Source organism: Diorhabda carinulata, chromosome 3 (assembly GCF_026250575.1).
Source record: "Diorhabda carinulata isolate Delta chromosome 3, icDioCari1.1, whole genome shotgun sequence".
NCBI classification, from domain to species: Eukaryota; Metazoa; Arthropoda; class Insecta; order Coleoptera; family Chrysomelidae; genus Diorhabda; species Diorhabda carinulata.
Window position 1 is genome coordinate 26,650,539 of NC_079462.1, and position 15,138 is coordinate 26,665,676.

A 15,138-nucleotide genomic window follows, 5' to 3' on the forward strand; every position below is an offset into this window, starting at 1 on the left:
TTAGGTCCATACCTTTGTAATTTCTCTCCACTTCTTTTGGTTCCTTGCTTTTTCTCTCTAGATCTGGATGTTTCTCTCTCTAAGGTCTTCTTCCACCGTTTTTTTTTTGGCCACCTCTTTTCCTTTTGCCCTCTGGTATCTTCCATGCAACTCGTTTCAAGAGCATGTCTTCGTCTATTCAATTTAAGTTACTTAGCCATTGTAATCTTTTTGTCTTTTGCTTTTGGTTTTCTTAAAAAATTCTTATAGTTATTTCTTAGTATTTTTCTCTCGCAGCTATCCAATCTCTGTTTGATTTTATTGGTGATTATCCAATTTTGACAGGCGTATGTCAGGGTGGGTTTCAACATTATCTTGTAAATTCAAACTTTCGTATATCTGGATATCTCTTTTGATGTCAATATTCTTCTAAGACACACACCTGTTACTTTTGCAAATTCTTAGTTCGATTTCCTTTTCTTCTTGGCATTTATTATCTAGTAATACACCCAGATACACGAAATTTTTTACTTCTCCGAATTCTATTAGCGTTCCATTATGTTTATGTATTTTAAAATGGTTTTTTGTCTTACTTCCACATTTATTCTTTATTTTCATAAACTTTTTTTTGTCATTATTGCCATATAAGTGTAGACCTAGCTCTTCTCCTGCAGTTATTAGTTGTATTGTGGTTTTTTCAAGCTCTCTTCTGTTTCTTGCTATCAACGCTACATCATCGGCATAATCTAAGCATTGGTGAATACTGTTTAATATCATGCACTTTCTGTTGACATTGTTTCTTCTGATTATGCCTTCCAAAGCTAGATTAAATAGATCCCGTTGATAGGGGATCCCCTTGTCTTAATTCTTGTTGTGTTTTGAAAAGTTCACTCATCTTGTTATCAATTTTTATTATATTGGTTGTGATCTCTGATGTCATTTGAATTAGTCGAATTAGTTTGTTTGGAATTTCTATTTCTCGTAATATTTGGATTAACTTTTTTCTGTTCACACTATCATAAACTCTTTTGAAATCAACAAAAAGGATTTGTATTGGTATCTCATATTCATAACAATCAGTAATTACCTGTTTTATCATATAGATTTGATCGGATGTTCCTAAACCCTCTTTAGTACTCCCTTAACAATTTTTCTGTATATATTTCCAATCTTCTTTCCAGAATTGATCGGAATATTTTGTATGTGACGTCTAGTAAGGCTATTCCTCTATATTTTTCTTACTCAACAAAATTGTGCTCAAACGAGTACTTTCCCATAAACATATAAGTGAGAGCTAAAAACAATCACGTCAACGTATCTAGCGATTTCATGCCTGGGGACTCGAGAAGGGAAAATAAGACAAGATTTAAATAACATAACATCAATTCTGAGATCAAAAAAATTTTAGAAAGAACTAAAAGAAATCATAAGAATTTATTATATCGTTATTACTACGAAACATTACTTAAGTGACAATATAAAAATATTGAGCAATATTGAACAATAGTGCGAAAGCACAAAGTGCTCAATAAACAATAACAGTTTGTAAACATTTGATGAATATAAAGTGATCAAGGGTGAGGAACAAAGTAATTGTTACATAAGTTACATAAGAGTTATGATAAAGTAAATTCATGAAACGTACAACATTCTTCTAAATAAATGCAAAAATACGTTACACAAGAAATAACTGAAAAAATCGATAAAAAAAAATAGACGTGAATTTGAATTTATATAGGAAAACAAAAAAATTTAAGAAACTATAACTTTGAGGTTACCTAGTACCTAAGAACATCTGTTTTCATCAACTATTTCAATTGTTTTGGAAAAACAATATTGTATGTCATTTCACAACTAAAGTCATACCAGTAAAGTCGTACCAATTTTATTATTATGGTGCCTCTAATCAAAAAAGGAATATTAGAAATTCTAATGAATAGGTTACGGCGATAGACTTGATAGTCATAAAGAAGCATGTGCTTTATTTAACGAAATGCTACAAGTACAGTAAGCAGTATTGTTGAAAAATTTTATGAAAAGGAAAGCGTACGGTATGCTCCAAAATATGGAAGATTAGAAATAAGTGACAATGCAGAGTTATATAATTTGCCGTGATTAGAAGACAATCCTCATGCAACTACAAGAGAAATTTTATTACAGTACAATATTAGATAGTCGTTTGTGATGAAAAAAAAGGGAAGAAAACCTGCACTCAAACAAAGTTCAACTTATTCACGAAGTCTCAGGAGATGATCCGGATAGATGTCTGAGAATTTGTAAAATTTTGTGATGAAAATTCAAATTTTCACAACAATAAATCGACAAGATTGTCACTCAAGGAAATCTCCACTATAATCAGACAAAACACACCCAGCGCGTGTCTCCAGTAAACTGATGTTTCGGTAGGAGTTCACCAAAGAAAGATTACGAATCCAAATAATAGGGAAAACTGGGACCCCAGCATTGTTTTCATAAAATTATATGCCACCATATTGTGGTCATACTGTTCGGAGATTCCTTGATAAAAATTTTGGAGGAATGTGGAATTGAAGACGTACATCAATCAGTCACCTGATCTTACCGCCTTTGAGTTTTCTTTAAGGACATTTAAAAAGTTGGCTGAGAGATAATTTAGAAGACTTCCTAGAATAATTGAACATGAAATGACCCGTATAATTCCTTATATGATCTAAAACTCTGTAAGTTACCATCGTTTTGGCAACAGTCAACACTTCGAGCAGTTTTTGTTTTAGGTTAAGAAATTGTTCAGTTAATTAAAAATTAATACTAAAATTAATGTAATTTAGATTTTTACCAATTTACTAGTTTCTTTTCTTCTGTGATTCGATTATTTTTTATAAAGCAGAAAAACAAGCTTTATTAAATAATGTAAAAAAATCTAGCCTCTTATTCCTAAGAATATTGATAAACTGCCTGATGTTTTTCTGATTTTTTTAAAAACTGAACATTGTACGTATTATGGATATTGTGCATCACTTCATGATAACCCTACATAATAATATACATCATAGAAACAGAGATTATATAATTTGAATTATGTATGGAAAAATATTATTATTAAATAATTATTGTTGTGGATATAGCAAGCTTTACTCCAGTTTTAAGTTAATATTCATAATTTACTTAGTTACTAAATATATATAATAGTCGATTTTATTCTGAATTGTGCTACATTCATGCAATGAAACCTATGAAAGAGCTCCTTTAATGAAACCATATTTATTACAAAAAATTATTTCTAACAATTGCGACTTTTACATTATTAAATCTTATTTCTGTAAGCAAATAATGTAAATACTTCGATTTCTTAATAATTATCGAGAAATCATATCTTCAACAAGAAATCGTATTTTCAAAATAACAATATATTTGATACTTAATAAATTAACAGAAATATGTTTCTGTTGATTTTTATTCAAAGTACATAACTGATGATACAGGAAGCTTCGACTCACTAGAGCAATTCATTAGATATAGATAGACAAAACTATCAAAAATGCAATTGCAGCATGGAGTACGGCAATGATAAAGTCAACCATGGTGGTTTAAATCATAGGAAACCAGTCTAATGAATGTGGGATTGATCTATGTAAATTGCAAACAATAAAATATCATCAATATGGTATTTAAACTATATTATCCTCTTATACGAGATGTGATAAATAATACGATAAATTATTTCATTAGAAAAAAATAGAACATTAACATGAAACTTGAATCAATCTCCTTGGGTAGCACACCCAATTTAAAATGCAATCGTAGCTTTTTAAATATCAGCAATGGAGACAAACGTTTATTTTGTATAATTTTCTTATTCAGTAATGGCCAGCAATCACTTGGTGCTAAATGTCGATTAATGTGGAAGACTTTTAGTCAGCCAAAAACTGTCGAGACAAAAATAGCTTGTGACATGGCACGTTGTTATGATAAACGTTTTCTTCAATTTTTCAGGGGTTTTTAATCGCATGGTGTGTACTTAAAGGTTCATAGTTGTTCCTCTTGAAGCGCACAATTAAAGTAAACAATGATCATAACTTTTATGTTCAACTTTGATTATAGAGTCCCTTTAGAACAAGATAATAACAGAGAACTGGATTGCTGCACCTTACTTTTATTTCTAATGATAATTTTGGCAATGGAATCAGCATCCTTCGACATCAATGTTTCACAACAGAAGGAATTTACTAAAACGGCTATAGTAACAAACTAACAAGCTAGAACGGATCTTGTGATGACTTCTTGTCTCAATAAATGGGTCCACTAGTTGAAATAGGTGTCAATATAAGTGATTGCTGTTATAAAAATGCAGTCACTGCATTTGATCACACCTCGTATATTAATTCCCAAATTATACATTTACAATAAAAACATTAAAATTTAGTTATGTTACTCCTGAATCTGCTGATTATTTCCGTCGTTATGCAAAATTCTTTGTATTTCTTCCAACGAGTGTCCCTTGGTTTCTGGAATATAAAGGAATGTGTACAAAGCCAAAATAAAAGCCCAACAAGAATAAATATAGAACGGTACAAACAACCCTGCTGCTTTAGTAACAAACTGATAGATTTGAATTGAAATTATGCTCCCAAAGATCTTCAACCCATCACCGTAAGTAACAGAAACAGCTCGAATGCTACTCGGTGCTATTTCAGCGTTAACTATCATTGGAATGATCCCTATTCCGATTTTGAAGAATAAACAAAAAATTATGACAGATACTATGGGAATCCAACTGATTGCTTCAGTATTGAAATCGGCAAATTTGAAATTGAAATAAACAGCCAAAGCTAAAACGCAAAGTCCTGATATTATAGAGGACACCATTATCAAGATCCTTCTTCCGAATTTATCCACCGATACAGAGCAAATTATTGTCGCTACTAACATTATGACACCACTAATTATACCGGTATTATATGAATTTATGTAAATAGAACCAGCTGCTTCCAAAATAACGTGCAGATTCATTACTATAACACTATAACCGAGTAGTTGGGGGGAAAGATTCAAAAACGTTATAATCGTCAAAACTTTCCTATTTGTTTTCGATCTAAAAATATCTAGAGCACTACGTCTTTCGCTTTGTTCGTTATGTAGCATCTGTTGAATTGTTTTTATTTCATTATCGGGACACTTGTATGGTTTGAAATATATTAAAGCTTCCTTCGCCTTCTGTAATTGATTGATAGATACTAAATAGAAAGGTGAGTCGGGCATAAAAGAGAATATTATAATTTGGAACATAACGATACTACAACCTAACAGAGGAGATACGTAATAAGGCGTGCGTGTACCCAGACTATAAACCAATAGAGATCCTGCATGATCCATGACCATCATTATTCCTGAAAGTAATCCTCTGATATTTTCGTCGGATAATTCGGACATGTACATCGGACATACCACGTAAACCATATTGCTGGCAATTCCGGCAAGTACCCTAAAATAAGCAACATGATTATAAAGAGGAAATAATTGATTTTCGTGTTTTGGAATCATTAAAAAAAGTATGTGGAAATTCTGAAATAACAAATTAAATCAAGTTATAAATAATTGATTCCATATGATACTGCAATAAATTTGGAAACTGTACCTAAACTAGTTGATATAATTAGGCTTTAAAATTATTGACAGAGCTAGACAAAGACCCAAATGGGAAGTGCCCTTGTCACCGGTTTTATTCAATTTATTGTTACAATATACAGTTAAGTGTGAATGCTTCCGATAAATACGGAAAAAATGAGGAAAAACACGCCAGAAAATATTAGAAAGCAAAAAGCTAGGTAATGGAGTGGCTAAGTAAGTAGAATAGCGGTCAATAGATATACCAACGGACCTATTTTTGAGGGGAAAGAAGGACATTGAGAAAAAAATGGTGAGAGGCAATAAAAACGAATATGAATAGTAGAGAATAAAGAGCGATAGCTCTATGGAGATAAAGATGGTGGGTACTAGTCAAAAATCAGGAAAGATATTGCTATAGATTGTAATTTTCACTTGAGCACTGTGAAAATTTATTCTATGTCTTTTTTGGCCCAGATCCAATGAATGATGTTTGGATCTTATTATTGGAGATTGGAAATTATATTATTTATATCAATGTAAGTAGTCCCAAAAAATCATATTCTCATGAAAAACCGAGTTACCTCGCTAGAAATAAATATATCATTTGATTGGCGAAGCCTATCAACAACCATCCAAATAACATCATTAAAGAAACAAAAACAAGACTTCTCTTTCTTCCAAATTTATCGACTGAGTATAGGGTTAGTGGAATCCCACTTAAACATCCGACTAAAAAGGCAGTCTCGAGCCATTCCACTGCTTCCTTTGTTGTTTTTATATGACTCTCCTCGCTGATTAAGTATAAGGTCATTGGAGATGTCCAAGCGAATGTCATGCCATCGGATATTGCTAGTATAGTACCTGAAATGAAATCAAAAAACTTTTGTATTAATTAATTAACAAATATTAAATTATGATAATATATCTACAAGATACCTGAACTATTTTAAATAATAAATATTATAACCGAAAGTTCAAAGGTAAACCAACTGGAGCCTTGGAATATTTATCCAAATCTATTTTTTAAGGTTATGCTTTCCGATGAGGACACTTAATGTAGGCTAGAAAATCTAACAGACGTTATCAAGAAGAAATTTATATATAAGCGATAAAATTTGGCTGTAATAAGTTGGAACTCATTGAGCTTGAAACGTACGGCAAAACTTAGCCAATTTTTTTCCAGAATAAATTGGAATGGTTGGATTGAAAGCTGTTTTCATCAAATGGTTCTTGCGACTACTCGAGATAAATACTCTGGACTATTTCTTGTAGGGTCACTCAAAACAGATATGTAGTTTTTCTTGCCTTCATTTCTCTTTAAACCGAATTCATGTACTCTCCTGTCTAGACTATCTATATTGTTCTTTTGTATATACATTATCTTGCTTATATTTGATTCACTCTTACCATTTTCATTTGTAAATTTACTCCTCTCCATGCGCTTTTAAACTGAATATGAAGGTAACGCGATATACCTATTTTTAGATTCAAGAAAAGTATTGGTGAAAATCTGGTGAAAATTGGTGAAAATTTTATAACCGTAATTTTCACAACTTAAGGGCTTGAATCCAGTCATCTGTTGGATTGCTCTTAGTAAATTAATGAGTTTTTGTCTTTAGGTTACAGGATAACAAGAAATTGAATATACCCAAATAAAGAGAATAAGATGGATGAATGTCACATTTCTTTCAGAGAAAAATTAACTGTCTGCTATACAGTGTGTGACGGTGTGCATTATTGTGAAGCAATATTAACCCCCAAATATTGACTAGTTCAAAACTTGCAGGTGCACCTATTTTCTATAACTGTTAGTTGATCTTCAAGCTTAGTTGTCCTCATTAATCCAGTACTGCTCACATCACTTTCTTCGAAGATCTTTGTTTGGTCATTGTTGATCTTAGTGATTCTTCGTGAATCCACACACGGTTCTACTGGTGGAATATAAGAAAAAGGTTTCATCACATGTTACTATTCTAGAAATAATATGATGTCCACCATCGTTTATCATATCTAATGACAATTTATTACTTATTCTGCCTTTAGGAAATCATTAAACGTATCTAGCACCCAACGAGTGACAATTTTTTTCACATAAAAATAATCATGTAAACTTTAATTTACTGTTTCGGGTTCGACACCAAGAGTTGCATCAATCGTTTCCTAGGTACATCTTGCTTATTGGATCACTCTTTCAATATTTTTAACAGAACTGAAGAACAGGACCTACCAGCACTTGCTTCATCTCCAAGCAATATCCGCCTTCTTGTAAATTCGCTATACCAGCGAAACATAGTTGCTCGTGAAGGACTTTTATCACTTAATGCATATTGGAACAAATCAAGACTTTGTTGTCCTCTTGAAACGACATTGGAGTCATAATATAACGCTTGAATTCATATTTTGACGGAAAATTGTATGTACCAATTTTTGTCACTGTGACTGCAGCAACTCAATTGAAGTTCAAGCTTATTACTTAAGATGATAATATTCAAAAATTCAGTATTGTAGCTCATCTTTTAGTTTCATGGCAGCTCAACACAATGACCCTCGTATAGTGCAGGATGAAGGGACGTTTGACACGTCTATTAATTTTGAATAGATTTTAGGTCATAATAGTTGACTCAAATTCTTTTATTTGTTTATCAATGGCCTTCGTTTTTATTATTCCGTTCATAGTATTTCTGATCACAATTTTATTACAGGTGCAGAGTGGATTGTCCAGTTGACCAGTAGCCGTTTTGGTAGCGTTTCTCGTTGTCCATAAATAAATATTATAGGTTGATATTTATATCCTTTATTTTATTTTTTCCGTGTTACTTTATACGTCGTAGCAGTAAGTTGATCCAGAATTATGTACATTAATGTCTGTCATTTACGTCTAGAACTAAAAGTTCCGCTTTACATACACCTCTCAAACATAGTAAGAAAATATTTTAAAATTTGAATAATAAGGAACACATATTTTGAAAGCGATTTTAGGACAATAGGATAATCAATTTCATGTCACTATCCACTCATATAAATACAGAGAAAATATCTGACAGTGGATACGTAAATTTCTCATGCGAAAATCAATTGTGCAGAAATTTTTTTTGAGACTTTTATTAGCAAAAAAGTACTAATATTACCGATCTCGATTGATTTGAAATTGGATCACACATGTCTTCGTTATCGCTACATTTCTGCAAAGTGTTAAGAACATATTTATACAAATAAATAGAAAACTTCATTAATTATTATCATACAATTAATAGCAAAAATAATATTATCCCACATCAAATTTTCTTTTTTATTGAATGTCTAATCCATTTCTTTCATTTAATAAAAGTACTATATTTGTATGGTTTAGGGCAGTTAGTGATATAAATTTGATAAATTGAATATATTTAAATCATTCTCGAATTATGAGCTCCATAATCAAGAATGAGTATCCACCTCTTGGAAGAATTGTACATTGTTATTCAGTATAGTGTATGTAATGAAGTACTATCAGTTATAGAAAATGATCTATATAATTGTGGACTACCATGTACATATTATATACAAAATAAATATAATCAAATTCCTCATCGTACCAAAATCGGAATAATCAATTCTTGAGACGATCATTAAAAAAATCCGATACTTTTGTTTAAAGACGGAAACACTCAATTTTATGTCAAAATAATTATGAAATTCAATGAACACTATCTTGGAAACCTTTTGAACTTTATATTTAATCAAAATAAAAAATGAGAGTATTGTGGATTAGATATCGTTTTAAATATAAAAATTTATTCGATATGCAATAGTTCAAGATAACGTTCGAGTTTGTTGACCATTTCTAGAGGCTTATGTTAATTAATTAACGCGAAAACACGATTGTTTTTAATGCTGTTCACGTTCTAAACATAATTGACATTACAAAACATAGGTATTCAAAATGTACACACATACTTGCTGCGGTGTTAAATGTGGATCTTTCAGACGTCCCAGCTCACACTGTCAAACCACATAATCACAGCAGAACCGTGAGGCACAATATTCCACCACCCTCATCATTTTGTGCGCTTCTTAATTAAATAAATGGTTAACAGTTATTCTCTTAGTCTCTCCAAAATAATTCAGATTCTCATTGTATTAGCAACAATTCTCTTAGGATATATAATAATTATATATTTCCATAGTAGGTAGTGTTAGTTTAGGTTAGGTTAGGTTAGGTGTACTTATCTACTGATAAGTGGTGTACTTAGAAGTTGAATTTTTTATCTCCCTAATTGTTTTTGTTTCCAGCGAAACACATTTTTAACCGATAAAGTTCATTTTATTCTTAACAAGGCAAAATAAGAGAAGAGCTCCGAAAAGTTAGTTTGTTATTTTTTCAGCATAAAATTATAATATAGAAGATCATATAGCTATTGGAAAATAACATGGCGGTAACCGGAATTAAGCCAACTGCTGACAAACTCTCTTCGACTTTTGGTGATGAAGCATCATCGCGAGCCACCGTATGTCGCTGATTTTCCGAATTAAATCATGCCCGCAATTCGCTATAGAATGAATTTCGTGAAGATCTTCCAGAATCGGCTGTTGTATCAGAACACATCGATGCTGTGCGTGAACTGATATTGCAAGATCATCATGTGACATACCGTGAGATTGAAGCATACTTAGGAATATATTCAATATCGCACGAATATTTATTCGCGTTGGATACTGCATACAGAGATTGACAATCTCTCCAAAAAACATATTTAATTATAAATATTTGTCTTTATTTATCTTTATTTGTCTTGATTTGTCTTTATTTGTCTTTATTTGTCTTTATTTGTCTTTATTTGTCTTTATTTGTCTTTATTTGTCTTTATTTGTCTTTATTTGTCTTTATTTGTCTTTATTTATCTTTATTTGTCTTGATTTGTCTTGATTTGTCTTTATTTGTCTTTATTTGTCTTTATTTGTCTTTATTTGTCTTTATTTGTCTTTATTTGTCTTTATTTGTCTTTATTTGTCTTTATTTGTCTTTATTTGTCTTTATTTGTCTTTATTTGTCTTTATTTGTCTTTATTTGTCTTTATTTGTCTTTATTTGTGTTTATTTGTGTTTATTTGTCTTTATTTGTCTTTATTTGTCTTTATTCGTCTTTATTTTTCTGTTTTTCGTTATGTGTCTTTGTTTCTCTTTCTTTATTTGTATTTATTTATCTATTTCAAAACTTGAGTAGCAAAGCTCGTATATATATAAAATGTATTAAGAGGAGTTTTTTGATATACGAGGACTAAAAGTTCTATTGTCTGCAGATTTCATTTATTACATATTTTGGTTCATTTTGTTTCGTCGTTTGTTTGTTTGTGATTGAATCCCCAATAGAATATTGATTACAATTTCGAACATGAACACCTGAAATCCTTTAAAAACTTCAGTCACCCACTTAAAATGGATGTTTTTGCTGTTCCTAATATTCTATTTTCATTAAAAAGGCTCACGTTAGCCAGAATACTTAATTAAAATAAGCGGTTTAAATAATTTTCGTGTGCGAATTAATATTTCTCGCACAAATATCTTTCTTTTTCACCAAATTCATTTAATTCTGTTTTGACAACAAAAGCATTTTTCACAATAATCAATATAGTATATAATGAAATTTTTCCACACAATTGTTCATTTGAGTTTAAACACAAAAGTGTATATACACATTCAGTTTATGCAAAAAATAGAGTTTATCAGTGTTTTTACTTTCATAACATTGGTATGGATTTAGGTGATCTATATTGAGTTCGGTAGACGTTAATAATGAAGCAGACTGATAATGTTTTTACAGAATGCGCAATGAAGTTGTATGTAATTGCATACTTGATGTGTTAGTTTAGGGAGAATATGACTTCCATAAAGGGTAACTATGTAATATGAACAATGATTAAAACTAATTTAAAGAGCAAAATATTGCTTTGAAACCTTAATTGGATTATATTGTCCTCAATTCAAAATTAATTTTCGCCTCTTACATATTTGATACATAATATTTATTTTGGATAAATATTGACACAGAAAGATAATTTTATTATATTTGGTAGACATTCTGAAAATCAAATTTATTTAAAATTATTTTATTGACTATCAACTGCATTTGACTAAAAAATGATAAAAACAATAAAAAATATAAATTACTGTAATTGAAATATCTCCCAGTGAATAGGAGAAATAATAATAGTATATAATATATTAAATCAATTGATATTGATTTAATAAAAATCATACAAAACAATGATTCTCTCGATGAAGAAGAGAAATATTTATGAACATAAACTACGCTTAGAAATATTTGAAGATGTCAAATTATTGGACTCGTAAAACAATGGATCCGTGATAATCGGACAAACATTTTACATGACGATCTTGGATTATCGATTGTCGGATTGTCTAGGACTGCCTAAGATTCTCTTGAAAATATAATAAATTACAAATCAAAAATCGATTTGAATTACGAGTCATACTACATAATTATGTACCTATTATATATATATATATATATATATATATATATATATATATATATATATATATTAAATATAGATGTTTTGGAACTTACAAGAGCAAAATATAAACTTATTTATGTTGATTATATTCACAAAAAGTTTATTTTGTACTAAAAATAGATATAAGGATTTCACAAAAGATCATCATTATTCAAAAACTATTATTAAATTTATAAATAATTCAAATTTTCATTATTTTTTTATTTCAAGTTATTGAAGCCAAAAATGTTTGTTTCCACAAAAAGTGGTATAATGTGTTAGTCACATCCAGTGATTCTAAAATATCTCTTCACCCTTCCTTCATTCTTTTCCACTCTTAATCCTTGACACTAAATTCCTCCAAATCTTTCGAAGTTTTCTTTGTTTTGGCATCAACCTTGTAAATTATTTCCGAAGATGCATTGAATCTAATATCGGTGTTGTATGTGGTTATATCTAGTCTGACTTTTTGACGTGACTATATAATAGTAGATAAAAGTCGTGCATTCCAAAAAGACATAAATTGAAAGTCGAATATTTCAATTTGATTTTTTTTGGCCCTTTCTATAAAAAGGTCGGATAGGACTTTTGCTTGGCAAAATAAATAATTAGCTGATCCATTGGTTGAGTTATTGCAATGCAATTTGATGGAAGGTACATCACAGTAACGCATGTTAATGTTTATTCAGACGGAAAGTTTGTCAAGAAGCAATAACGGTTTTTGAACAAAAATTTTAGATTTTAAGTATAAATCAAATCATGTACATGTGAATTAATGTTTTGCATGAAAAAATGTTGGGTCCGTAAGTTTGTACATGATAATATGGTTAAAAAGTCTTCACTGATCACACATCCAGGTGTACAATTATTGGTAGATAAATCCATTGTATCATATTGGAAAAAATTCTTGATCTATTTGCATTGTATACTTGTATAGGATTCTTTTAAGGTACGTATCACTAGAAATGTATTATAGTTTGAAAAACACCGGAAAAAACTTGCGAAATTAGTTTCAATGTTCCAAAAGCGTGGGGTCTTCATTATTAATCGTTATAATTTATTACCAGTTTTATCGAAAAGGAAAATTGGTTTTAAAAATTCAACTAAGCACCACCTGCTTTTAATCTAATGACATTAACTTTCTCGTCAATAATTTTATTTATATATTCAAAATATAAATTCAATAAAACTATATAAAGAAATTAATCTTTTATGGGTTTGTTCTGGTAGTATCCCAAATAAATTTATATCCTCAGTTCTATTCTTTCAACCCCCCTTTTTAAAAAAACACCTTCGTGTTTTCTTCTCAATTTTTTTAATGAAAGTTTAGTTTATTGCTTTAATCAGAAAATTTTCTAAAATGAAACAATTGAAAATGTTACCTGAAAATGCTGCCAACACTTGTTTAGAGTATTGTCGTGCATCATGTAGATCAACATTTGTAGTATCAAAAATCATATTGACACTAACAAAAACCTTTTTCAAATATCACTTGATCACTATTAAAAACTGATTACATTAGGACATTGACAATATTACGGGCTTAATTCGAAGTCACAATGTCAACAAACTGTATAGACAGATTTATCAAAACCGTAAGTAATTGCAAACAATGTTGTAGATTATTCTTGAGTTTTTTAAATTTACTCGTTCATGTAATAAATTAGTCAATATATTTGCGGACAGTATATCGATATAACGACATCTCCACTTGCGGATAAACTTATCATTTTTCATTTTTGTTAGTTACTTATAATGCTATTATCAAGAAACGTCTTTTTTATGGAAGAAACATTGGGGGCAATATTAAGATATAAAATGAAGAGTTAGTGTACGAGTTTATCTTATAGTTTATCTGTTTCAAACAATTTGGGTCTTATTTGAACAGACCATATAAAAAAGACTACAAATTTCTTCTATTGAGTGTTTTCCTAATATAAAGTAACCTGCTAATATTCCTGATAGGTTTCCAAAAAAACTATTGAATAATATATTATCAACGAGTGTATAATGAAGCTTATTATTCACGAAGTGAAGTTTATTGCCACGAGCGATAGCTAGTGGAATAAATCACTGAGTGACAAATAACTTATTATACACGAGTAGAATACTATACTTTATCCATGACTACTAAATATTTTTTTGATACTCATTATTTCTACATGCCCCTATCTCCCCTTATATTTGAAAGAATTACTCGGATTCTTACCTTTGTTGCTAAGTACCTATCATTAGTTAATTCATTTAAAAAGTTATTAATATATTCCACTTTTTTTAAGCTGTAAAGCAATAATAGGTTCATAGTATTGAACATTTTTTATTTTGCGGATAATTCAGTGAAGTATACTAATAAAGTCGATTCAGAAGTTTTATTTTCCTGATGCAAGTTCATAGGCCATATTATATACTTTCCTAGAATTTTTCGACGATAAATTTAATAAGGCAACTTCAGCCCTTTCTCCAATTCCTGGTGAGGCTAAAGATAAGTTTTATATCCATTTTTAGTTGATTTTTTATAACAAAATTCAACACAAAATATCTTAAACACAGAAATCTACGCACATAAACAATAATTTTGACAGATTTCAGTCAAATTTATTTTGTTTCAAAACGTACTTCCTTTTTTAAATGATGACTCATTGTAGATGCTCCGTGCCTTCCAATTGCAAGGCCCGGGTTCGAATCCGCTACAAAAAAATTATTCTCTTTTTCTTTTTTTACCAAAACGGTGAATTTAGTAGTCGTTAATCTCATCTCTGAATAAGTGGTCTAATTATCAAATAGCTGAATGAATAGTGTCATTATTGAATAGCTATTTGTATACCTTCACAAACTACAAACTTTAGATTCGTCTCCTGGCTCGTACAGCGTTGCCGCATATTGCTCTTAAGGAAACTTAATTGATTGATATTGGATATCTTAGCGAAGAACTGTCCAATTTATTATATGTATTATCGGAAGCTTCTAGTTTCTGTTCAAGATATATAAAGACAGTCTCTGGCTGTTTAACTATAGAGGTTCTTCGAAAATATTAATATTTGAACGGCTGAAAATAATGTTGAGAAGCCCGTCCAAGAAA

The 15,138-nt window shown here is 30.2% G+C and overlaps 1 protein-coding gene across 3 annotated transcripts; it reads right to left on the reverse strand.

Annotated features, from left to right (window-relative positions):
* Positions 1-3,620: 3,620 nt before the first annotated feature.
* LOC130891648 (facilitated trehalose transporter Tret1-like) lies at positions 3,621-13,763 on the reverse strand. Of its 3 annotated transcripts, XM_057796498.1 has the most exons (4): positions 13,442-13,763; positions 6,147-6,426; positions 5,295-5,440; positions 3,621-4,463 (listed from the first exon to the last, which is right to left on the reverse strand). In XM_057796498.1, exons 1-4 carry the CDS (start codon positions 13,515-13,517, stop codon positions 4,387-4,389), a joined length of 579 nt encoding a protein of 192 aa, XP_057652481.1. In that variant the 5' UTR covers positions 13,518-13,763; the 3' UTR covers positions 3,621-4,386. The 3 variants fall into 3 exon arrangements, with proteins under 3 accessions (XP_057652481.1, XP_057652478.1, XP_057652480.1); XM_057796495.1 differs by having other exon boundaries at positions 3,621-5,440; XM_057796497.1 differs by lacking the exon at positions 13,442-13,763 and adding an exon at positions 9,502-9,592 and having other exon boundaries at positions 3,621-5,440.
* Positions 13,764-15,138: the final 1,375 nt, after the last annotated feature.